The sequence below is a fragment of the Musca domestica genome, unplaced genomic scaffold (assembly GCF_030504385.1).
Source record: "Musca domestica strain aabys unplaced genomic scaffold, Musca_domestica.polishedcontigs.V.1.1 12, whole genome shotgun sequence".
NCBI lineage: Eukaryota > Metazoa > Arthropoda > Insecta > Diptera > Muscidae > Musca > Musca domestica.
This window is the reverse complement of record NW_026712155.1, coordinates 1,173,807-1,200,041: the sequence shown is the minus strand read 5'-3', so window position 1 is coordinate 1,200,041 and position 26,235 is coordinate 1,173,807. Positions and strand designations below refer to the sequence as shown.

The 26,235-nt window shown below is 38.2% G+C and overlaps 3 protein-coding genes across 18 annotated transcripts in view; 1 reads left to right on the top strand and 2 right to left on the bottom strand.

The window, feature by feature from the left end:
* Positions 1 to 26,235, bottom strand: part of LOC101900158 (unconventional myosin-XVIIIa) — a 52,933-nt gene that overhangs the window by 4,814 nt on the left and 21,884 nt on the right. For 9 of the 15 annotated variants that reach the window (XM_059118011.1, XM_059118015.1, XM_059118014.1 and 6 more), the window contains 5 exons: positions 10,838 to 10,972; positions 10,262 to 10,489; positions 850 to 1,221; positions 598 to 780; positions 437 to 532 (listed from right to left, as the gene is read on the bottom strand). In XM_059118011.1, the coding sequence (XP_058973994.1) occupies positions 437 to 532; positions 598 to 780; positions 850 to 1,221; positions 10,262 to 10,489; positions 10,838 to 10,972 (1,014 nt within the window). The other 6 variants (XM_059118021.1, XM_059118024.1, XM_059118023.1 and 3 more) reach the window with 6 other exon arrangements.
* Positions 10,954 to 26,215, top strand: LOC101899983 (pancreatic triacylglycerol lipase). 2 transcript variants are annotated; one of them, XM_020037815.2, is made up of 3 exons: positions 10,954 to 11,256; positions 24,819 to 25,065; positions 25,126 to 26,215. In XM_020037815.2, the coding sequence occupies exons 2-3, from the start codon at positions 24,893 to 24,895 to the stop codon at positions 25,961 to 25,963; spliced, it is 1,011 nt and encodes a 336-aa protein (XP_019893374.2). In that variant the 5' UTR covers positions 10,954 to 11,256; positions 24,819 to 24,892; the 3' UTR covers positions 25,964 to 26,215. The 2 variants fall into 2 exon arrangements, with proteins under 2 accessions (XP_019893374.2, XP_005186513.2); XM_005186456.4 differs by lacking the exon at positions 10,954 to 11,256 and adding an exon at positions 23,585 to 24,747.
* Positions 14,741 to 18,006, bottom strand: LOC101900437 (uncharacterized). The gene has a single exon (XM_005186459.4). The coding sequence runs from the start codon at positions 17,204 to 17,206 to the stop codon at positions 15,080 to 15,082; it is 2,127 nt and encodes a 708-aa protein (XP_005186516.2). The 5' UTR covers positions 17,207 to 18,006; the 3' UTR covers positions 14,741 to 15,079.

Here is a 26,235-nt window from a genome sequence, read left to right as displayed (position 1 = left end):
ATTGGCGCACCATTGGTAACTAACGTACGATCGTAATTAGAGAATTACAAATGGTTCGGCTTCACTTAGCAATGTGTAAATGCATATTAAAAACCATCTTAACAATCATTCAGGGTAAAGAAAAAACAATCAAACATTACGCTATGCGTTAACGTAGTATATTCAAACTTCATCAGTTGTGAAACTCTAATACAACTACGGAATTTTTATGTGGATGAATTTAAGAATAAATTTTAGGCAAATTAGTAGAAACGTATTTGGCAATAGAAGTAGAGAAGTAGGCACTTATACCTTCTTGAATATGCCTTGAGAATACAAAGAAACTGGTAGAATGTTTGCCCTTTTGATGAAATCTCAATGAATCGTTTGGGTAAGTGGTACCTACTTCTGTTGAAAATAAAACCCTACCCTATGTACCCTATATGTTCACACTCACCGCCAATGACTGCTCCAGAGTAAATTTCTCTGCAATCAGTATATCCTTCTCTCTCGATAATCGATCTTTGGCCTGCCTTTCTTGCCTGGCTGTGTCCTGTTGATAAAAGCCAAACATTTGTTTGAATAACAGAAGTCACAAAAAATATGACAATTCCATACCTGCAGGGCTTGACATTCGGAATCAAATTTTCGTTGCTTCTTTTCCAATAGGTTGTTACGGGCGTTTTGTTCCTCCAACAACATGCGCAAATCATTCATCTCATTTGTCATTTTCTGGGCTTTGCGCTTCCATTGGCCAACCACCTGACGCTGTTCTTCAACCTCTTCATAGGCATCGTTGAGCTGAAAAAAAGAATACAAAGAAATTGAAGTTCTGTTTCGATGCCACGTTACAACTTCCAGCGATTATACCTTCTTCTCAAGCTGTTTCTTGAAGCCTATCAACTGTTCCAAGTCATGTTCGTGTTGGGTTTGCAGGCGACGTTTGGTAAATTCCAATTCTTTTGCTACCCGCTCGTATTTGAGTTTGTAGACCCCGCCCGCGGACCCGTTCTCGTCGTTGTCGATGTCTTCCTCTTCGGAGATGCCATTGAGGTCGGATTTAGCACAGATTAACTCCATTTCCAACTTCTCAGTAGTCTCTTGCAGTTTCTTGACCTTGTTTTCCTTTTCGGATAACTCCTTTTCCAGGCGCAAGCGTTCGGCGGTCTCACCTTCCAGACGTTCCGTTGCCATATTGGCCGTTGATCGCTCCTCTGCCAAATCCACTGCCATCTCGGATAACTGCAAAAGAGAGACCAAAAGGCAAAAGTGTTCATTTAGTTTTGCTAACAATAACTGACAATGGACACGGGTACAGGTGAAATGGCCAACACAAAAATAACACAATCAAAGGAAACTCATCCACCCGACTTCTTAGACGCCCCCTATGATTCATTGAAAAGTATTTCAGTGTTTGGCCTTATTTTGCTGTTCGTTCCGAAAACGAAAACACTATAAATAAATCTTCCATAAAGAATTTATAGCCACAACGACAACAATAAAACAACAAATATTCAATGTCAAAAACATATTCGGAACGAACACAGAACTCAGAACAGGCCTTCACATCTACGAATGTGTGTTTATGGCTACGTGTAATGTGTGCGTGTGTAGTGCGAACAGATGTACACTTGGAAGCGGGCACACATATTTTGGATGCTACAAAAGGAACCTCCTTAAGGAACTACAACAAAGCAAAGCTGGTCTAGGGAAGCAGCAACCATACCTTGTCCGTTTCGTTATCACTTTCCTCCTTTATGGTACGATTATCATCATCGTCGTCGACGTCGTCGTTCTCGGAGATCTCTCGGGCCATGGAGTTAGATCTGGAACTCGATATCCTGGGCATTGCTTTCGTCATTTGGAAAGCCTTTGTTAGGATGTTTTGCGATGACTTGGTGCGTCCCACTGAGGGACAGCGTTCCATGCTGTTCCGTTCTCTTTGCCTCTCAATGAGATTGATTGTGTCGTATGTGTCGTCGTAGAGGGAGTTGGTTGGTGTGGCACGACTACTGGTACTGGTGGCACGACTGCGCCTTCCATAGGCAACCCACTCCTCTTGCACGTGATCGGTTCGCTTGAGGAAGTTTTGGATCTTTTCACTCAGCACTGCTGAGGCTGTGCGCGGTTCCTCGAACGATGGTGAGGGCCGCAGCGACTGGCGCACAGGTTGTTTGTGGCAGCCGAGTACAAACGAAAGATTGCCATCGAACACCACTGGCGATTGTTCCAAATGTCTCATTTCATAGGCATCCAATGGATCTCCAGCAACATAGGTTTGCGGGAAAATGCGACGTGGAGGAGTCTGCAGACGTGACATTGAGCTACGCGATGCAACACTGGAGCATACCGAAGACGCTCTCGACGAAGAGCTGCGAATCGACAGCGATGGACTCGGCGAACGTGTCACCAATCTCAGGCGTTCCGCGGAGCTCCTCAAGTTGTTAACACCGTTGATTAAACTTCCATTCCGCTGAGTCGGATCTAATTTGGGAAGAGGAACCGTTAATTTCACTTCCAAAGGTTGTGCAGCGGCCGTTGAGGCGTCACCATTGATGACACCGCCAACAGGCTGTGCTTCATTGTCACTCATCTGCCTACATGATTTTGTAGCGCTCTTTAGCAGACCGTCATCCGAGTCGTAGTTGGCGGAACGTGAAAATGCTGACGGTCCATCCGCGCCGTTTGTTAATTTCAAGGCGGGGCTTTTCTCGCGCTGCTTCGGCAGGAGCCTAATTTGCTTGCGCAATCGGCTGGGATCCTGCGGTGGCTTGGGAGGACGAGGATGGGGTGATGGAGGCGGAGACATAACACAAGAGGAGGCATTGGTGTTAACAGAGGACAAAGAGGAATTGCTGGCATTGTGACACAAAGGAGTAGAAGAAGGATGTGGGGAGCTCAGTAGATCGCTTGGATTGCCCATTTGCGGAGGACTTTTGTTGAATGTAGGCCCCCCTGAATTTGTTTCCTTTTCGACAGGGGCCGGTGTCGATTGTCGGGATCTTGAGCCGCTGCGCAACGCTGAGTAGACTCTTTCTAAAAATTTTGAATTTTCTGTTGGTTGTTGTGGTGGTGCATTGTTGTGTGTGACGTTGCTGGTGGTTGTGTGATGTGGGTTGGATGGTGCAGTCGTTCTATCTACAGTTTCCGAAACATGATTGTGTGGTGGGTGTGAATGTGTCGAGGTAGTGTCGGGAAAAGTTGCTGGCGACATTTTCTTGTTTTCAGAGCCACTTGGTTCCTCTGGCACCACCACCTCATTGTGTAGTGGCGACATAGGGACTTCTTTCCGATTTCTACCCAATCCAATTAGTGTACCTAAGACCAATTTATTAGCAGAATTGTGGGCCAAAAGTTAGTGTTGGTTAAATTCGTTTTGGGTGTTAGTTTTCAATTTCGTGTAATTTTCAATTTCGTAATTTCGTAGGGACTGTAAAAATATTTGGGAACAAATGGCTTCATCAAATTTCGCGATGACAAAGCAGAGGCGATTCCATTTTTAAATTGCTCGACATTTTATCTTTTTATTTGTTTTTTTTCTATCCAATTCTCGTTTATGCTTTTCAGTTCGTTTGTTCTACACGTAACGCATTCTAATGATCATTCGAATGGGATCGCATCGATTTTCTGCTAAGCTATCTTTTTTTTATTCGGTGAAATTTCTCACTTCTTCCCCGTTCGCTCTGCTCACTCTCTTAGACCATCACTTGGTTTTTCACAGACTTTTCACTTGGTCCCACTTGTTGCGAATGTGTTTTCTGCACTCACGGCGGCACTTAGAGGTTTTTCTTCCTCTACTGCTCGACAATGACTGATCGTGGCGATTTTCATTCTGTTGTGAAAAATTCATACCAGCGTCTAAATTCAGCAGACTTCGGAGAGAGATCATATGAGCTAGCACCAGTTGTGCGTAGATTTTTCTTCGGTCGATGTGAGGTGGATGCTGACGCTAGAGAATCTTCTGTTCTCGCTATTTGTTTTCTTAGCTACGCGCCACTTGGCCAGCGAAAAGAGTTACGCGGTCGGTGAGTGACATTTGGCATATTGCTGATGAAGTGTAACCAACCACCCACCCGACAGCAGGCAAATCTCCATGGAATTGAAACGTTTGCAATAAGATGAAAACAATCTTTTTATTGGTGGTTTTACATCACGTCGGACATTTGGGTACCACCTTTTGTGCCGAGTTAGCTGGGAAGGACTCGGTGTGATGTTACATTTGTTGGCAACAATATCTTGCTGATGTGCCCATTACCAAATAAAAGTAGAGACCAAATTGCACACAATCTCTAGCGCTCTCTTATCCATAGATTAAGATATTTAATCGCAACAGTTTCATTTCACGGCATTGCACTGGGATCTGTGTGCAGTATTTGGGAATAATGTCCATTCATGGAAATCATTGCCTTCGCATTTGTCGGAGTCAACCGTCAATAGCAATGGTGATGGTGATGATAATGATTGTGGTTTGCATGTGCGAGATTTTCGCACTGTCAGAAGCTGAACAACCAGCCAACAGACACGATAGTTCTATTTTTATCCAAATACAGAATATATTAATTTTCCGTTAACGTTTGCTTCTTTTTGCGTTCCTTGGCCAGGGCAATCATTGGGCCAAAAAATATTGACATAGTAAATAAATACATTCGACAAGTACACAGAGAATACAGTGGTGAGCAAAACAATAATAATAATGTACCCTCCCTTTTGTATGTATAACACTTTGTTCTCCTGGTTACAAATGTTATGTGTCAAATGCATAAAACAAATAGGTGTATAATCAATATCATATCGGCCCCAATGGACGAATGGACAAAACAAAATTCACGCAATTTCCCAGGACTCTACGAAAATTCTTTTTTAATCATTGTCTAAGATGTCCATCAAACCACGCTGCACACACTTATCCTTGACCTGCAGAAATACAATTTTGCAATACAATAAGCGTGCCAACAATAGCGGGCCGACACGACACTTTATTTCTTATAAATATTATTGCAAAATAAATGAGCAGAAATATGCATTTGCAAATGTTTTTATTCGTCTGCTCTGCCCCTCGCCTTCAGCCTGGCCAGAAGATCAGAATATCATTTCGAACCACACATCATCACGCACAGTGCTCCTATAGAGATGCCTACAGTGGTTCCGAGCAAAAGTCATACACCCAAAGAAACTCATTTGATTAAGTCTTATTCAGAGGCATAATCAAATTAGACAAACCATTAAAATAGTCAGCCCCATCTGGAATATTCGCGACGGGTTCTATTCCCACGGAACACACCTGTCTCGAAAGAAATTGTCTTTATTCGTAAAACCGAAATGTCAAGTTTTACTCATTTCATTGAAATTGTGACAGTATCTAAAACTGGGCTAGACAGAGAAATTTAAAATTATTTTTTTTGTGATTGTTTTGGTTACGAAAAAAATATTGCAAGTGTTTCTTTGCCTCTCTATACACAGTGAGAAATATTTTGTTAGTTTTATTTATTTATTTATTTTTTTTTTTTGATTTTCATATTTGTATTCATAACCACTTAAATTTTTGCTCGTAGAAATGTGTATTTTGATAAAAAAAAATTGCGGTTATATCTGCACCATTAAAAAAACAATAAATTAACACGAATGTAATGTTTTTTTAAAAGATATATTAAATTATAGAAGCTAAATATATTGATAAGTGGCGCGCCAAAAATTATTTTTACAGATATGTGTAAAACAAAAGGATATGTAGAACCTTTCTCATTTATTATCGAAATGAAACTGAAAATATTTTTTGTGTGAGCAAATCAATCAAGTCCATCTCTGTCACACATTTTTCTGAAATGAAAAATAGATGTTCAAAAGTGCTGAAGTGTGTATTCGATATATCCGATGATAAATCTCTCTAAATTAGGAAGTTATATTTATGTACTCCAATATTTCTAACGGTGTATTAATTCCTCATCCACTGCTCGGATAAAACTAAATATTCTACCAAAACCATTGACAGAACATTCAACAACAGATTTTTTTTCAATTGCGTTGGTGAACACACAGTTATCACATTGGATCCTCTTTGCATAGCTCTGATCAAAATGCACAGAAGGTCTACATAACAATTTTTTAGGAGGTGGAAATAGATAAAAAATATCAATTTGAGACAGAAACCTTTATATGGGAGCTATACCAAATAATGGACCAAATACCAAAATAAGGAGAAAACATAATGTCGGGGCTAAAGCAAATATTACGGACATACAAGTATTATTTGTGAGTTGAAATTAAGCCTAATGCGAACCTGAAATGCCAAATTTCAAATAATTCAATTCGAATTAACTTTGAACCTGAAATGCCAAATTTCAAATTATTCAATTCGAATTAACTTTTGAAAACTTAAAAAAAAACGTAAAAAAGTTAGGTTCGGACGAAACGAATTTCTCATACTCCCTACCATACGGTGAAGAAAATCTTTATAAATAATTGTGTGGCGATTAAATATTCGAATGGGCCGCATTTTATACTGCAAATACCACTGTTATCGGTTTTAGAATGTAGTTAAAGTCTTCAAAATACCATAAGTTGTTCAGTACCGCTATATGGGTGCCTTACCAAAACGTGAACCTACAAATACCAACCAGTGGTGGCGACTCAATTCCAATATGAATATTTAGTAGGTTCACCTGTAGCAAATAACGTTCATATTTATTTCGTATTAAGACTTTAGAGGGTTTTAAATTTGAAGTCGATCGGAACTAACCTATATCTACACAAAAACAAGGATATATCTCAATCGGTTTCCACTACAGAGATAAATTTATGTTGTATGCGACCTCTCGAACCTCTCGGGCAAAATTCTCATCAAATATGTATAGGAGATACGTTTAAATTTCAATAATAAACAAACGATCTGTGCAAACTTTTTTTTATTTATTTCGTATTAAGACTTTAGAGCATTTTAAATTTGAAGTCGATCGGAAGTAACCTATATCTACAAAAAAACAAGGCTATATCTCAATCGGTTTCCACTACAGAAATAAATTTAATGTGTATGCGACCTCTCGAACCTCTCGGGCAAAATTCTCATCAAATATGTATAGGAGATACGTTTAAATGTCAATAATAAACAAACGATCTGTGCAAACTTTCATCAAAATTGAACAATAAATGCTTAAAAACTACATGGACAGAATGTGATTCTATGAAGGTCACAAAGCCATAATATCTTGTACCACAGTGTGGTGACGGGTATAAAATTAATACCATATTTAAAAAGCAAATTTTAAAAATCTTCATTAGAAAATGATCAAAATCTTGATTTCAACAGACATACAGACTGGAGAGATATATACATACACTACGGGGAAGGTTCAGTTATATGGGTGTTCTAACTTAACGTGTACCAAGTAATACAAAGTTTACAGCTGTCGATAAATAATGTGAAGCTGTCCGACTTAGAATTCTCTGGTGGTCAAGAACATATACTTTATGCAATCTCCGACAAACATGAAATCGCGGTCACAAATTCAATATATCTCCATATTATTATGGTAGAGATGATTAAAAATATAATGATTTCAAAATATGTGAATGTAGGGATGTTGGTACGTCTGGGGAGCAAAATAAGAGTTCGGAAATAGGCTCTTAAATATTGTATTGTGTTGACTATACAATCATTAACGTCTTCCGAAATAAAAGACTGTAAATTATGCAATGTTAAATATATAATTTTCTCACTTGGTCGCGTCACAGTTCCCGTCTTCGTTTCCTAAATAGTTCCCAGATCTAATTCAAATAAAGAACATTTGTTTATAAAACCAAAGAATACCTTTTTCGACTTTAGCATTTAAAATTTAATTAATTTCAATATTGTTTGTTGATTGTTTTCCCATTTCGGTCCATAGAATGTACTAACAACAGCATATTTTTATACCCTACACCACAAGGTGGTCAGGGTATTATGTCTTTGTGCATTTGTTTGTAACAGGCAAAAGGAAAGGAGATAGACCCATAGTTCTTTTTGATGATCTGCATAGAATCACATTCTGAGTCGATTTATGCATGTGCGTCCGTCCGTTCGTCTGTCCATTTATTTTGTAAACAAAGTACAGGTCGCATTTATTGCCCGATCCAGATGAAAATTTGCACAGATCATTTGCTTGGTCCAAGGACGAACCCTATTGAAATTGGAGATAATCGGTCAAAATTTAGATATAGCTCCCATATATATCTTCGTCCGATTTGCTGTTTATTGTGCACCAAACCTGTAATATCAGTCCGAATAGTATGGAATTTTGTACGTACGATCAGATTGGACCTGAAAATAAGTATGCCAAATTTGATCGAAATCGGTTCAGATATAGCTATAGCTCCCATATATATTGTTTATCCGATTTGTTACTTTTGTCCTCCGAAGCCGTAATATGCACTCTGTAACAACAATATTTGGGGAAATATATCAAATACAGCTCATAAATATCTTTGTCAAATTTTATCGAGATCGGTTCAGATTTGGATATAGCTCCCATATATAACTTCGTCCGATTTACCTATTATTGTCCACCAAACGTCTAATATTTGTCTAAATGGGACGGAATTTGGCACTTACGACCGAATTGAGTTTAGAAGCTAGTGTGTCAAATTTGGTAAAGTTAAGATATAGCTATAGCTTCCATATATATTGTTCATCCGATTTGTTATATTAGTTACTCACAACCGTAATATGCACTCCGTAACAACGATATTCAAGGAAATATATCAAATACAGCTCAGAAATATGTTGCCAAATTATATCGAGATCGGTTCAGATTTGGATATAGCTCCCATATATATTTTTATCCGATTTTAAATCATATACAAATGCTTCGGCATATTTAGTCCTTTGATCTTTAAATTATAATTATAATCATAGCTTGTATGATTGAATTCTTCCATAAAAACTTTTAATTGTTATGTGAAGGTCTACTAAACTAGCAAAGTGGTGTAGGGTATCATAAAGTCGGCCCCGCCCGACTTTAAGACTTTCTTTACTAGTTTTTCCATATTCCTGTGTCGCTGCGTTACCTCAATTAAATAAATTTCGTTAGGTGCACGACTTTTGACTTTCGCTTGGATCCACTGTATTTACACGAAGCAATATTGCATATTAGAATGTCTCGAAAAATACATTCCTTTGATGAGAGAATTTGTATATAAATATATCTCCATTGTTGATTACTGCAAATGTTTTTTTTTTTTTTTGCATGTAATATCATAAATTGGCCTAATTTGTTGGTAAGTTTTGACCAAATGCAAGTGGCCGCTAAGTTTTGCTGAACTTTAATTTAAAAATTTCCCTAGTTTTGACATTAACTTCCGAAATCTCTAACATTTGTTGATGTTACCGACAAAAAATCGGTAGGTCCTAGCGACGAGTTTATTTTGGTCGCTAATGTATCGTAAATGTTCGTGAGACAAAGCGATCCATCCACTTGAAAAGCCTTTGTTTAAAATCTACTGAATTCAACTACTGTATCACCCTATTATTGATCAACGTTTCTGCTAAATATGCATTTCAAAGCATCGTGTCAGGCATTCTCTTCATTAAATTAGAATACTTTGAAGCCAGATATCTTTATTTAATGTCAATGTCAGTCAAATATTCGAAAAAAAAAATAATTTTATGCCATTCATATATATATGCATTTGTACAAATCATTAAACACATTTTTCTTATATAAAATGATACACATAGAATTATCCCAGTTCTAAGAAGAAAAAATGATTTTAAGAAGTTATTTAAAAAGGTTTCCTACAATATACGATATTCGAGGGTGCAGCTCAATGAAATTTGGAGTTATATCAAACATTTAAAAAAAAAAATCTAATTTGTGGACTTCCGTCTGGGCGTTTGTCACAATATTTATGTAACACTTTTAAGCCGGGCCAAAAAATGGTATTGTGTCTAGGATAATTAAAACTAAAAATGGGTTCGATCAGTCCGGGTTTAGGTATTGCCTCCATATAATGGCGCATTCTAATTTTCGGTATTTTGTAGATAGCAAATATTAAATAAAAATACCTTCCAATGTAAAGAATTTTGAATACGTTAAAAGCCCCTCAATAAAACCGGCTGCTTAGACCGGCCACATAACATGTTGAAGCAAAGGATTTTCGACAAAGGTTTTGCTTTGATGTGTTGTTTTGTCACGTGATGTTTTCCTATGTTCAACCAACTACTTCTTAAACATTTCTAATTAGTTTTATTTCGTATTAAAAAAGATAAAAAAGCGTTTTGAAAATATAATGCAAAAAAATCTCTACTGACCTTGGCTTCGAGTTTTTGATTCTCAGTCTTTAGTTCGCTTCGATCACTTTCAATTCTTTCCAGTTTCGACCTCAGGACCACCAACTCTTCATTGGCAGACTTTAATTGTTCTTCGGTGCGATGCACATTCAATAAAGGTGTGACACGTACCAACAGTCGCCACCATGGCCAATCTCGGACAGCTAAGAAAGCTTTCACGTTCCGTTGTATGCAACGGACCGCCAATTCCTGCAAGAATATAATGTGAATATTAGTGGAGTTAAGAAATTCTAATATATAATGCAATAATCGGAATAATTAGATCCTCAAAGCAATTACAATAATTATCGGACAATGACGAGAAAATCATTCCGAATGTTTCATTATTTTTAAATCAGATTTTATACCATGAATGGAAATTGCCTAACATTCTGGTTTATTTGTTATTTTGAGAAAGAAGGCAAAAATTCTCTCTCTCTCTATGTATTGTCTTGATTATTCTAACGCTGATAGTAATCAAAAACAACAACAAATTGAGAAACATTACATATCGATTATAACATCGAATTTCTAAAATCGATTTTTGACAAGACTCACCTGAACTCTCCGTTGTGCCATTGCTCTGCGCGCTAGATAGCCACGGCAATAGGCCTGCAGCTGTATGATGCGATCTGATAGTAATTCGTCACGTTTAGCTTCGAGTTCACTTAAAACGCCGGAACGGAAAAGAATCTGTAAATAAAGGAAAATTGGTGATTTGCGTTTTAGCTCAATATCGCCAAATTTATTGCAATTGCACTGTTAGTCACAGCCAGTGTGACTGTTTAAGGACAACAAGGGCATCCCTGGGATCACATTGATCAACCTTAATTTCGATGAGGAAAATTAGTCGAGTAGGTCCCATTAGAATAAAAAAGAAACAGCTCTCATTCTGGTAGTTTAAGAAAGAGGATCGCCGGATAATTTTGTGTGACTTTTGAATTGGATAAAACTTGACCGACAGACAGACACAAAAAGTAAGTATCGTCAAGGACATGTGTTGTGTTTGTTGGAGTTTGCAAAATACTATGGTTGATCGCCTTTGTGAAACAATAAATTTTGGCTCAAAATATACTCAGTAGAATTTGAAAAACCACAAGTCCATAGAATGGTATTGGAATTTGTACACTTTTTCTGCGAAGAAAAAATTATGATTCACCTTATATGGGGCTACAGCAAACATTGGACCCACATAGACAATTTTTTGTGAGGATAAACTGTACCCTAATGTCAAACTAAATCTAAAAAAAAAAGCTGGAAACTATTGCCGACGGATATTTAAAAGTGTTGTAAACTGAAAGACAAATTCATATGGTGGAAGGTAACCACGAAGATGAAGAAAATTCGATTTCTTCATTGATTACCCACCAATATATCGAATTCCCTTTAGTTTCCATTTTCCTCTAGGTACGTTGTTTTTTCATTAAATGAAAATCGTCCTTAGACTGAAGCTTTTTCATATCAAGTTGTTAAATAATACATCAGTTCTATGTTGATAGCCAATTAAAGTGCGTAAATATAATAGAGATGTAATCTGAATGTGGTTTAATTTTTTAATTCAATTTGACACGACTGCAGGTGCCACTTAATGCCAAGCACTCCTCCAAAACATATCACAAATCATGGAGACTATTTTTACAAGCGGACACTCTATTTGCTTGTTGCTTGCTAACGAGAATATAAAGATGCAAAATAAGCACACGAGACTTATCTTCCTGGTACTATTCACATCACATGAATTAAAAAGGTTATTATTATTGAATACAAAACATTTTTAATTGTCCACACAAAGCATGCTTCTCTTTCAAAGCTCATATCTCAATCAGCGTTGATGGTGTGGAGTTGAAGGAATTGTCAATGGTACTTTGTTTCCATTTTAATCGACTGATAAAGCTAATGGACTGTGTCTAAAATGTTATGCCAAAAATATCGATCCACATGACTAACATTCAATGCCAAAGATCCTCGCACTCCAGACCCTTTCAGGCAGTTTATTCGAGAAATAAATCACAATTTTTTCATTTCATGTCCAAGATTTGGCATTAACATTGAATATTAGACACGATTACAGATGTTGGTAGCTATTCGAAAGTCGATTCTTTTGTTATTTAAGTTGAACCTTTTTTTGGAAATGTTAAACTCCCATGTACTTTGTCATACTTGTGTAATGCTAATAATTTGGAGCTTTATTATCTAATACAAATAATTTGACTAATATAATTTTTGTACATGTTGATATGTTTGAAAATGTAATAAACTGAAATTTCCTTCGCTTTAGGGAGGGGGACCATGCATTACGAAATGTTGGCACATTTTTGGTGGCACCAAAATTCGCTCCGTTTCTCATTTCCATTTTCGCTTTACTTTCATTTATTCGACATTTATTATAACAAATAAACACTTTCCATACTTTTATGAAGACGTGCGTGGCATAATTATTGTCGCCGGAGTGAGGAGTGATCGTTCAAATGCTTGCCATGAAATGGATCGTCATTCCCAAATACCTTTGCTTGCAAGCAGCAGCAATAATATGACAGTCGAATGGCAATGTGGCGGATGGTTGGTCGATCGGTCGTTGGGGTTTTGTTGAATTGGCATGAGTCCATGCCACCACACCTAGAAAGATGGCACAATGCACGGCGGCGAATATTCAATTCACTCCTGGGGTCATCACGTACACCACAGCCGACTATCGGACGGCAATACTGCAACAACACCAGATTGCTACTGTCAATCACCACTCGTGGAATAGGTAAAGCGTCACATTGCCAGTCAGTGGTGACTTGCAGGTGTGCTCAGCAGCTGCTTTTTTTGTATTTGTGAAATTAGAGTGCGTGATTTGTGTTGAAATTCATTTCAATTCGCACCATCACGGACGGTAATTTTCGCCAAGACAAAAGACCCCCTTCCCCCCCTTCCTGTATCAAATAATTTCAATTACAATGTAATTTCCTTACGATAATTCCTTTCGATTTATAATTGAATTGCTAATGGGTTTGACAATGGGTACATATAAGTATAACAAAAAAAGGGGGCTCCTCAACGAAACTTAAGAAGAAATTCACGACGATAATATTCTGCAGAATTTCACCCGAATGAATGAAATCAATACGATACGATGCATTTGGGTTGGTTTTCACTTTTGTAACAACAAGAAATATAATCGACAAAAACTGAGGGGGCATTGTAACATTTTATAGTCTTCTTGACGTTTATGAGTATCGAGAAGAACATCCAGGATGACGGATTGCCCGAAAGTTTGAAATAACCGTAGGTAAAAATAGAAACAACAACTGAAATTGAAAATAAGATTATTTTTCCCATTCTTCAGACGAGAACGGTAAAGGAGATTTGTAGGCAATTTGGAGACCAAAACAAAGAAATCACAAAGAATTGACGATGGAGTAAAAATATACCTCTTTCTATGTTAGATCCACTTTTATGGCCTGAGAGCCTGTCAGATTCTTAATTTATTTGAATAAGCGGTTAACGTTACCAATACATCTCTGCTTCGATTGAAGTCTTCCATCGCGGTATTCACGATGCACATTTTCATATGTTTTTCGTGAAATAAGTAATGTAATAATAGTCAGTGTTTTGACTGCTGCCAAATTTTAAATATTCAAAATCTGTCTTGACCACAACTCGGATTACCAATTGTAATAAACTCCTGATCGTAGTTATTTGCCTGGTGTCATGTTTTTTTTTTTTTTTTTTTTGGATTTCCACAGAATGTTTTCCTTTTGATGACGAAGGCATGCCTGTTTTTTGGGAAGGCTGTATTCAAACAGGAGAAAAATCATAATTTTGATCCGATTTTTATAGTCTCCATATACTGGAGAATTAAATAGTTTGGAACCGAAAGTTTTGGCATTTCAATGAACTTTAAGTACGCTTAACGTTATTTGCAGCTTTACACAGTGCTCCCACAAAAATTGCATGGAAAACTGCCTAGGAAAGAGAAATAGTCGGGCGGACCCGACTGTAAAACAAATTTAGTTTGTTTTATCGCTCCGATTGGATGTGGTTCATTGGAACTTTCTCTTTCATTGTTCTGTTGCCTTGTGTTGGTATATGTACACAACGTATGAATCGTTCACTGGTGGATGAAAAAAGGAACTAGATGAACTAAAGATCTGTATATTCCTATCGTTCTTTCCGTTATTTCATGTTTGTTAAAAATTAAAAAAATATACAAATACTTATTTAAAAAATGTTCCTCCTAACACCACAATAGCCACAAGAGTGTATATCGGGAATTATATCCTAGAATCGGAGGGGATGGAAAAAGCCAAAACCAAACCAAAGCAATGATAAAAAGGAAAGCAATATAGGACATAAGGAACTCATATAAGTTTGAGAATGGATGGGTGATATAAAGTTGGACGATAGGGACATATAATTTAAGCGGAAACTGTAAGTAAGCCACCAAAAAAGAATCACATACAATTTTCATTTTTTTTTTTTTTCATTTTTTTTAATTTTTTGTATAACAAATAAATACATATATTAAAGTAAAAAAAATATTTATATGTACACAAATGTGCGATAAAATATACAAATTATAAACAAACAAATATGAAATACTGAACGAAATACATACATACATACTTAGTTTTTTAAGGTGCATATATACGAGCGTTTGTGTAATACATTCTATAACAATACGACCAATTGAAGACAACAACAATAAATTACATTAAAAATAAAAAATAAATAAAAACCAAAATATTGCATGTCCAAATTGAAACTAACAAACTACCACTCCACTCCATTCCATTCCTTGCCACCCACAGACGACTATTGTAGCCGGATAGTTACCTCTTTGGTGAAGTTAGGAAATATTTCAACATGTGTCCGAATGACTTGAACCGATTCGACTTGGGCAATGCGGCAAGTGGTGCACACACGCTGATTCGTTGTAATTAGCAACTGCCGTGGCGAGTCTCCGCCAACCGTGTAGTCGCCATCGCCATCGTCCTTGCCCACTACAGCTGAATCGTCGTTAAGACTTGTAATGGAGGAAGCATTCGATGGCTGATGATTATTGGTAACTTCCATATTCTCGTTTGAAATATGGCCAGAATCATCAGAATCGGAACAGGACGATTCAATTTCCTTGGTCTTCAGTGACAGTGGGGACGGCACAGAATCCAAATAATTTATGGCGCTCACGGTGGCAATGCCACTGTCGGTGGATACCTGGCGCTGAGGCAACGGACGTAGGGCGCTGCTGACTTGGACGACATTCACCAGAAGTTCGGCATGCTTGTTGGCGTTGGCCGTAAAATCGGGCGGTATTATTTTGCAGGATTCCAATGAGGGTGGCGAAATCTTATCTTCGTTGGCATAGTTAAGCTTGGGCTGGAACCTTTTACGCCTCAACGTAGAGTTTTTACCGCCACCGGACGACTTAATGCGCACCACAGATTTGTTGTTGCTGCTGACGGCCGAGCATTTGGGCCGTTGCTGGGTGTTCAGCGATTCTACTTTACGTAGTATCTGTTGACCCTTTTCCAAGCACTTATCCAAAAGCTCATCGCTTGTCCGGCTACGTCTGGGCGGAGTGATGGGTGCTGCTGATGACCCGGCCGATATATTTTTTCTCGTCGACAAACTTGAATTGGAGTTCGTTCTTTTGGGTACGGCAGAATTTTGTTCACCTGTACCTCTTTTTGCCTGTGTATCCTTCCCCACTCGAACAGCCGTGCCATTTAAGGAGGTATCACTGCTTCTGACTGAAGGCCTCACATTGACGTACTTGGCCGTTCGGTTCATACGTTTGGTTACTGCTGACGTTTTAAGACCACTATCTTCCTGTTCCGCCGTCGCCGCCTTGGCGGACTTTGCGGATCCAATTGCGCTGGTCTCCTCTCCGGAATGGAACGGCGAACTCGTATTTAAATAACTAAAACTTTTGCTTCTCTTCTGTAGCGGCAGTGTCTTGAGGATTGGAATCTTTGTCGAATTGGTCAATTCCCACACAGACGTTGACTTTCGTTTTTGCTGTTGAATGAAATTGTGTTGCATTTGTCGCAGACAAGGCGAATCGGGCGACTGATACAATTTGCGACGCGTTAGCGAGAGGCATGATGAAGATTTTTGTAGCTTCTGGGTGTCGGTGTGATGGCGACAATCTGTCTGTTTCGGATTCGGATTCGGCGGCTGCGGTCCGGGTAATTCCTCATTTGTGGATGTCTTATCGCTACTCGCTTTGTCAGGGGTGGGGTTGGTCAGTGTTTGCATAGGTTCTTCCGCAGTCGTTAAGCCAATATTTAATGTGTCTTCCAGCGGTTTTTTTTCATCTAGAACCTTATCGCTCGACGTGGCTTGCAGAAGGGGGTCGTTGTAATCGAACACAATTTTATCAAAGGTCTTTAGAACTGCATTCAATTTGCTTTCATCGTGGGCCACCTTCTCCAGCTCCTCAAATATTTCGTCTTCCAACGAAGTTTTGACCAAATTCAAGCTTAACTGTGTTTCGTCCTCATCGCTCTCTACATAGGAGGAGGGTCTCTGGGCAAAATAACTGGAAATGCTGGGTGTGTTATCGCTGGGTGATGTCGTCGACAATGACACCGTTTTGGCAGCTTTAGCACGGAACTCCTTTGCTTCCGCCTTCGTTTCCAATGGCTGCGAATTTTTATTCGTCAATGTGTATTTGCCCATCGATGAGTCCAAAGAACTCAAAGCGGTCATGGACTTGGAATGCTTTCCAGCCTTGTACAGTTTTCCGCTTATCTTTGGCGTTAAATTGTCCTCGATGGTGTGTCTGATTTTGGAATAAAACTTCCCAACACCAGTGGGTCTACTAGACACGGTGGCAGGATTTACGTCCGGCGATTTTCGTGATGTAGCCACCAAACTTCCGCCAGGGGTTTGGGCCGCCTTAAGCCCTCTTTTCGGTTTCACATAAAATTTATCCATTCTCTCTGGGCGGACAGTCAATTAAAACGAACTCGCATTCTTTTCACAATAAAATGTTCGGCCTACTTAAATAACGCTTCGCTTGAAATCACTCTTTATTTCCCTCACTATGTTTTTAATCGTTTTATTTCAACACGCTCAGGCCTCCAATCCGAGAAGCACACTTTCCATTTCAAGCTAAACAATATTTTATTTTGCCTGTTTTCCGTTTGTTAAACTCGCGTAAATATTTTTTAATCAATGTTCGGCAATCGCGTCTTTTGTCAGACTGATTGGAAGCTTCAATGGGTTGCAGTGCGCATGCGCACAACTGTTGCCGATACACGGAATTATTCCTCAATTCCACAGTGGCGGTTCGAAGCATGGGGCGAGCAAAATGTTAAGCAACGCAGTGTTTTGTTGTTTTCGCTGTCGGTATGACATCGAACATGTTGCTTGCTGGCCACCAACCAGCACATGCGAATGAGAATGCAGCGAAAGTTTTGCCGTTGTTGTTGCCCTCACCGCAAACATCGCTACCGCCACTACAACAACAACCATTACTACCATTGTCGTCGGTTGATGTAAACACGTACAACACTTGCTGCATACAAATGCCCGGCTAAGGTAACCCAGCTACGCGATGGTGGTATCGACTGAATGTTATGCGGCTAATTGTAATTTACGCTAGAAGTGCGCGGGTTCAAAGCGCCAACACCTTTATCAAAACAAGCCGTTTTAAATGCCTACTACGAGTATCGAAAAACGGTACACACAATTTAGTTTTGTAAACAAATTATCCGCCTTGAACTCCAATTGACATTAGTTGAAATAGGTTCAGATTTGGATGTAGCTCCCAAATATATCTCCGGCCGATTTGGGATTCATTTGGACATCCGTCCTAGAAGCTAGATTTAGATATACCTCCCATATCATTTCATTTTCTTCGAATTCGATGCACTCCACTACATTTTGGGGAGATCTATTCGGATAAAGACATAACGCCCATATGTTAGTTCCATCCGATCTCAAAAGTAAACTGTTCTTATGTCGGCACACGCATTCAATGGCCAATATGAATATATATATTTTTGTGACGGGCAGCGTGGCAATATATAAAATATGCCCTTTGTTGTAGGGTCTCATTATATGCGATGTAGGGTACTAAATGTACCCAAATGTGCTACAGAATCTATTTACATAAGACATTACTCTGGGGCAGGAACCGTGTTTAGTTACCTATTGTACACGAGTACAGCATAGAAATGACCACGATTAACACGTACTATTGCATTACTTTTTGGGAGCCAGACAGACAAACGATCACATTAATCGCCTTAGTTAAAAACGCCAAGTCACTGCCATAAATTGCCACACTAATGTCAAAAAAATTAAGTCCAAATAACCTTCTTTCGGTGTTGCAAGCACCAGCATGGAACGCAAGTCACCTGCTACCAGCAGAATGGGAAATTGAAAATTTCACCGCTTTAAAAGAGAATTAGTGATAATAAATCATATGTACGAACGCCGGCCTTCTATGGCATGGGTCAGTGGCTAGCCGAGCCAACTACTTGGCCCACAAATAGTGTCGGAATTTATATGGTCGCCATACATGTAATTGATTGTTTTTATTGTATTTGGTGTTGTTGTTTAGATAAAGCAACGAAGGAACGTCCTTTTTAGGCTTTTAGTTAAAAGCCAAAGGACAGTTCTTTAGTAAGCTATTTTCGCATTGCAAGACTTGGGCAATATTCAAACCAGTTCCGATTGAAAATGAAAGTGAACCTTTGCAGCTTCGTAAGATCTGTCGTCTGAATGTCTGTCGGTGCTTAACTGGACACAGACAACATCACATTACAAATTGGCAGACAGTGTAATTGCCAGTGATCATCGCTAAATGGCCATGTCTCTTGAACTTTTATTTTCATTCATTCATTCGCGATCGAATTGGAGTTAGTCTGATGGCGCAGCCTAGCTATGCGTCCCATACCGAGGAATGGAACGGCACTAACAATGTGCATTTAATTGTCGATCAGCGGCATTCAATCGGCCTCACATTACAAAGCAAAGGCCAAGAGGTGGTCAAAGCGGTTGGATTGGATGGTGCGGCTATTATCACTCAATTGAGATTGGGTGGCACAGGAATGCTTTTAACTCGTATTGAAGCCCACTGAAGACCATTGCTGCATATCTGTATGTTACAATTAGATAGTGGTTGGAGGGATGCATAATCTTCAGCGGTGTGTGGAATAAAATTGAATGATTAAGCGTATATCAAGAAGTACAGTTTTTCCCTGGACTCGTATACCAATTGAGACTAATTTGGTAGTACAAATGATATTTAATTACGTACTGTTTTTTTTTTTTCAAATTCTAATTTTTTTAGCCAAGAAAAATGCATGGCCAGATTTATTCAATTTTCAGATGTGAATTGTTTTCCAAATTATGTAGAATATTTTTGGTATAGAATGAGCAGTGCTAAATTTCTTTAAGTTCGTATGGAAAACTGCTTTTGGTGACTAAATTAATCACTAAAAGACGAAAAATTCATAGTAGATAGTTTCCGATAAATGCTTTATTAAATTATCTATTGAATGAGAAATATTTCCTTCAATGCATCCAAATGTTGTAAAAACTGTTGTTCAAAAGAATTTAAAATGATAAATCCGTTCGAGATTCCACTGAACTCAAAAATCTGCACATTATATGTTATGCTAAGAATACAATATATCGCAGCCAATATTGAGGAAAATTATGTTTTCATCGCAATGCAATTGGAAATTACGCAAGCATATTCTACACGATTCCACATTTTAGCTATGCACCTGGTATCGATATTTAGTATCTGACGCAACACATATTATATAGAATGAAATAATAAATGCAAGATTTTATTTAAAATCGATCCAGATTTGAATATGGATCCCATACATATTCAAAGTCCAATAACAATTTCCGGGTTTTAGTGTTTAATTGATTTTTAAACTTCTTTACGACAGGAAGTCTGTGTATAGTTAGATAAAACGCATATAAATACGAATAGTCGTTGATATTTTCAAAACTAAAATCTATTTGATAAATATTACAGCAATACATATTTTAAAACCACTGTACACAAACGTTTCAGATTGTGGATGTCGGCCCTTTAAAACAATTGTCTTTCTTTAATACAATCAGGGAGTGCGTGTGTATGCATATTTTGTGGGTGTACGTACGTACGTTTTTACCAAAGAAATAAACACTTGCCAAACCACAGAGCAGCAGCAACAAACGCCACATTTCCTGAGCAACATTTCGATGTGAACACACCTGCAACAGCAAATTGACATAGTCATACTGGCCATGCAACACACTCAGAGTCATATTCAAGTGCCGATCTTCCAAGGATGATGACAAACATGTTGCACCTTCAAACCCGATGATTTTATTTGATGCGATTATGTACATCGATTATAAACGCTTCAAACAAAGTATAAAAACCGGTCGATCCTGTCGCGCGCGGTTTATTGTTGTGTTTCGATATTTATTTCTCCACTTGAGGATGAAGTTGATAATCCATGTTCACGGCAAGACATTACAACACTGCACCAACAATATGACAGATCTGCGATGGTTGGCTGACTGACTAGCGACCAGTCGCTAGACTAGATTCTGGCCGGCAGTGGCAAAATAGTAATTCCATAGGGCAAACGTATTAAATTATCATTTGTACCACCGTTTTTTCCCTCCTCTGGCATGGACAACATTCCCCATCAGCCGAATAGTCATTGTTGTACGAACATGATGCACATGAACTTGACCATGAAAAAAGTGCAAAACTTCCACGCTGGTCTTTCGCACAGCAGCAGCATCATCTGCCTGGCTGTGACGTCAGTTAGCTATTGAGCGAACAGCAACAATAAGACCGCAAATGGAAGAGAGTATTACAATAACCACCTTTCACATACACGTATACATATGTAGGTGCATGCACATTGGGGCATGGTTCTTTGCCAACATCAAAAATATCACCGCTTAGCCTAGCGTTAAAGAAGTTTTCCCTACGGACGTATTATTGTTTTGCCATCCATTTGTTTAAAATATATAAGAATATTATCCCCATTATGAACATCTCTACATTTACAGTACCTTTTCAGTTATTGCAAAAATATATCACATAAATAAAATACTCCATGGTCTCTATTAATTAATTTTCAAATTAAATCACTTAAGTTTGTTCAATATGGGGTAGCTGTTCAAAGAATCGGAACATGTAGTTAGAAAATTCAGTTTACATAACGAATTTAATAATCATAGAAAAAATGTCAATGTTAACCAAGAGGTAAGGCAAGGAAGACCATGCTTTCGAAAAGGCCAATCCTCGTCAGTTGCCTTAGTATTTGTTAAACAATTTTATACCCAAAATTGTATTACTCTTTTATTTTATATCTCCTCCTGGGGAGATTATCCAAAAAAAAAAAAACAAGGGAACTTATGAAGTTTGGTGGCTCTTTCCGAAATCATGGTCTTCTCTGTCTTACTCCTTAATAAACATTGTCATATTACTCCACTAAAAAATAGAATGGCCTGCGTGTATACACCTAAGGGAAGTAAACGGCTTTAGTATTTAAATTTTAATAGTACAACGGGTATGTCGACACAAAATGTATCACCAAGGACCAATGTATGTATTTTGTATTGGGAGAAACCGTTCGAAGAAGTTAAACTGATGTGCAAACATAACTTAAGTTTATTCCGTATTACACTTCATTAGAGACGAAACCCCTACTACATCTAATTCAATTATATCTTGGGATGCGTACGCTCGTTTCCAGTTATAGAAGAAATCACTCATACACCAACAATGATCACCTATTTCCAAACTAAACAGAAAAAGAAATAAAAAAAAAAAACTTGAAAATAATCTGCCGCTCTTCACATGGCAATTTCATTGTCTGTGACACCGTAACCAGCCGCCGAAGCAAGGAACGACCCACAGTTCATGTGTGTTTATATACTTTTATTATGTTTTTGTAATAAAAATTCGATAGTGAAAGTGGTATTGCAACTAAGCCCCTGGTCAAGTTATTGTAATTGAAGATGTTCGTCATGAACGTTGCAGGAGATTCTTCACCGCATGTGTAATCGAAATAATAAAGGTGCTGTGTGTTGAGATTGACACTGGCAAATTGAACATATTCCAAAGTAAGGAGCGACAATAATTCAATTCAAGGCCCTTCAAGGTTACACATGCAATACGGCGTGGCAGGAATGTCTATAAAAAGGGAATTTTGTTCGTAACTTCCCAGACATGGATACAATCCCCATGAAGGTTGTTATTAGCACATTTGGTTGTAGCTACATTTGTCAGATATGGAAGGGCGTAAAATGTTAGCAGCGATGTTAACGTAGTACTTTTTATGTCCGCAATACTTAAAATGGGGTTCTTAAAGGTTGGGCACGATCAAAATTAAATCCATGAAGAAAGACACGTTTTTCATAGAAATGTAATTGAATTGTGAGCTGACCAGGAACGTACGCAGTGTGTCCTCCGAAATGGCTACTTTTCTGTCATTTTTGTATATATTATATGGAAAAGATAAATTTTTGCGATTTTTTTGGTACCACAGAATAGTTTCGAAATTAATTTGTGTATATGTCCCTGAAGACAATATACAACTTCTTTCTTGTCCAGTCAGCAGTTTTTAGACTATGAACGTATTTTCCCGTTTATTTGCATGACTTTTTACTATTCACATTTTTTCTGTTGAAAAGGGATTCTATGCTTAGAAAGGCATTTCGCTAATAACCAGAAACATTTCACCTGAATATTTTACCGGTAAATATTATTATAGCGAATGTTATGTTAATCAAAAAATATATATAAAATTGCTCAGATATGATTAAAAAGACGGAAAGTTGATGTAAAGGAGTATATTTTCTCAAGAAAATATTATTAACGTAATGAGTCATTTAATCAAGCAAGTTGCATTTACCCATTTAGCTTACTTACTTGATATCAAAACAACTGGTTACCGTTAATTCAGACAATTAACACTTGTGCCACCCACGCAGCTAGAGACGCTTTTCGAAATCTTTAAAAAACTATACTTGTCGGATATAAAGTTTTTATTTCACAAAAATGGATTTTCAACCGTATTTTATTACTTGGTTAATTTAAATGATATTTAGAGTTTTTATTCATAATATAGTATTATATCGTAGCTAGTATGAAAACTTCATTCCAAAGACTTAAATAAATAAGTTATTTTATATCACACACGATGACAGAATACAAAATGCCGCCTTAAATTAGATCTAAGAAAGCAATCGTTTTGGCTCATAAAAAGGAAGCAAATATAAACACAAATCTCTAAGCAATTGTCTATGAAAACACATACAAATATATTTTGTGTTAGGTTATATTATTAGGAAATATTTGAATCTTCGAGAACAATGGGACCATACAGCCAATCTTTTTTATAAATCATTCATATAGCACGGGCAATGTTCTATTTTTTCTGGTACTATTATTTTTGCCATAACTGTGTGTGTGTGTTCACGCAACACGTTTCCCAGCAATTATGTTTAGGATATACGTTTTGCTACAGTATGACTAAGATGCTCATTTTAATCAGGAATGCCCTTTTTCTGCTTGCCTCGTTTCTAGTTCTGTCCCGTTGTGAAATGTTAACAAATTATAAACAATGCTGTTGGCAACTGCGACCTGAAAAACCAGTAGCCGCCTGATTGTTTGTTCTTTCGCCAATTACAAGCGCAGTTCTGATAATGGCCGAGATGATTTTTGCAATTCGTATGCAACTTAACGCCATTCTTAAGACCACATAACACAATGAGTAGTGTTGACTACTATTCATCAGGCAATTGTTTCCAGAAACTGCTGGCAACAACTGTAAAAGTGTGATTTAATTGCCGCATAACGACCTCTACAGAATGCAATGACATTTATACGACCAGCCCCTCATCACACAGCGTTATCGCAACAATCATTGCCAGATTTCAAACACATGCATAAAAACGTGGATTGATTCTAAACTATCGCCATGTTCGCAGAAGTTGCAAATCAGTATCTACATCATGTCAGTAGAAGACTTCGGCTAGTTTTAAGGTTGTGGGACATGCCGTAGAATCATACTCAAAATTATACATACGACTATGTATGTTCCAATGTGTGTTTCTTTTCTCCATTGGTTGCAATGCGTCAACGATCTCTCTTGCCACTGCTTAATGGTTGTCGATTGGCTGTCCAGCAGTCAAAAAAAAAAAAAACTGCAGCGATCGAGTCGGTTCAGTGGACCGCCACATTGCTCATACGTGCTGTGTGAGATTCAAACGAGTTGTTGAATAAATCTCAGTCATGTTCTTTTAACTAATGGGAAGCCTTTAGAACCAACCGCATTTGTTGTCGGTACGCGTAACGTATTGGTTGTTAGTTTGCCCTGCCGCACGACAAGCCACCAAGTAACAAATTAGGAAAAAGCAGCATTTGGAAATCGTAGCAAAAACCATGAGTATTTTCAATTGGAGAATTGTGTTGTTCCAAATCTTATGGTATTTGAGTGGTCAGTTAAGATTTAAGGTGATTAAAATAAGAAAAAAAATCTTAGAGTTTCCGCTTCCCAATGTTTCACAGGTTCAAATGCTGGTGTAAGTCTCTCCTATCGTCCCGGTCAATGTGACATTTCTATATTCAGTGTCGTTCAGGATATGCTACGTAATGAGGTAAGAGCATTACTCAATCCCCGTCTTCGATACTTGGCAAGTCAACAAATGCACTATGACCTGTACACATCGCTGAATCCCAATGAACGGCATATTCTTCGCACAGGGGATGTTAAGGCATTGCGACGCTCACACTTCAATCCCAAATGGCCACTAAGGTAGGTTTTGTCCAATCAACACCCAAAATACCGAGAGTAATATTTGCGGATGTGTTTCAGAGTATCAATCCATGGTTGGGCTGGCAAAAGCACCTCTTGTTCAAATGCCGCCATCAAAGATGCCTATTTGTCCAGGGGAAAATTTAACGTCATTCTTGTGGATTGGAGTGATATTTCACATGACATTAGCTATCCACGCATATCGCAACAATTTTCCGAAATTGCCGCCCATGTCGGCAAATTTATTCGTTTTTTGCAGAAGGAAACCGGCATTGAGTGGAGCAACATTTACTTAATTGGGCACAGCGCTGGTGGTCACATATCGGGTTTAACGGGCAAACTATTGAAACCACAGCAAATTGGTGCAATAGTGGCATTAGACCCAGCTGGCCTTGCACAACTCGGCTTGCCAGCAGATTTTCGTTTGGCCCCCGACGACGCCGCCTATGTCGAGAGCATACACACAGATACAACACATTTGGGCAATCCGAGCATTGAACTCAGTCATGCATCGTTCTTTCCCAATTGGGGTCAAGGCCAGCCACATTGTCCAAATGCAACGGCAGCCGAATTTGATTTTGCTTGCGATCACTTTGCAGCCTTGTATTTTTTCGCTGAGTCTGTGCGCAAACCAAAACTGTTTGGGGCGATGCAAGCGGTGCCAGCATCGTGTGTGAAGCACCACAATTGTACATGTCGCGAAACGGGGTCAAACGAATGCACGGCCGACGTTTACATGGGCGGAGAGCCTCTGATGCCCAAACGCGGCATTTATTATTTAAGTACGCGACGGAGTCCTCCCTTTGGTTTGGGCAATTCTGTGCGAGTTCGAGCCTCGATAAAGCCGAATTTCTTAGAAAGCAGTGTTCTACCAACACAGATATTCTTTAAAGGTTAATCATATCCCGTCGAACAGTTACGATCGTTCGACCAAAGCCAGAGGTTCAAATTAAATTTAATTTTTTTAGACATAGACACAAAACTTACATGGAACTTTGTTGTCATGTAGTAACAAATAAATCCTTAACAAGTTCTCAAGTGGTTTTTAATTACTCGGCTTAACAGCAAAACCCACAGTCTAAATCCTATACTAAAATGTTTAAAGTGACTCAATTAAATCACAAACAATTTATATTGTCTGCCACATCATGTACAGGTATAATATGAATA

Coding starts and splice junctions, on each gene's coding strand:
- LOC101900437 (XM_005186459.4), bottom strand. CDS start 17,206: ATGGATAAATTTTATGTGAAACCGAAAAGAGGGCTTAAGGCGGCCCAA.
- LOC101899983 (XM_005186456.4), top strand. CDS start 24,693: ATGAGTATTTTCAATTGGAGAATTGTGTTGTTCCAAATCTTATGGTAT. Junction 24,748..24,818: donor AATCTTATGGTATTTGAGTG/GTCAGTTAAGAT, acceptor AATGTTTCACAG/GTTCAAATGCTGGTGTAAGT. Junction 25,066..25,125: donor AATCCCAAATGGCCACTAAG/GTAGGTTTTGTC, acceptor GATGTGTTTCAG/AGTATCAATCCATGGTTGGG.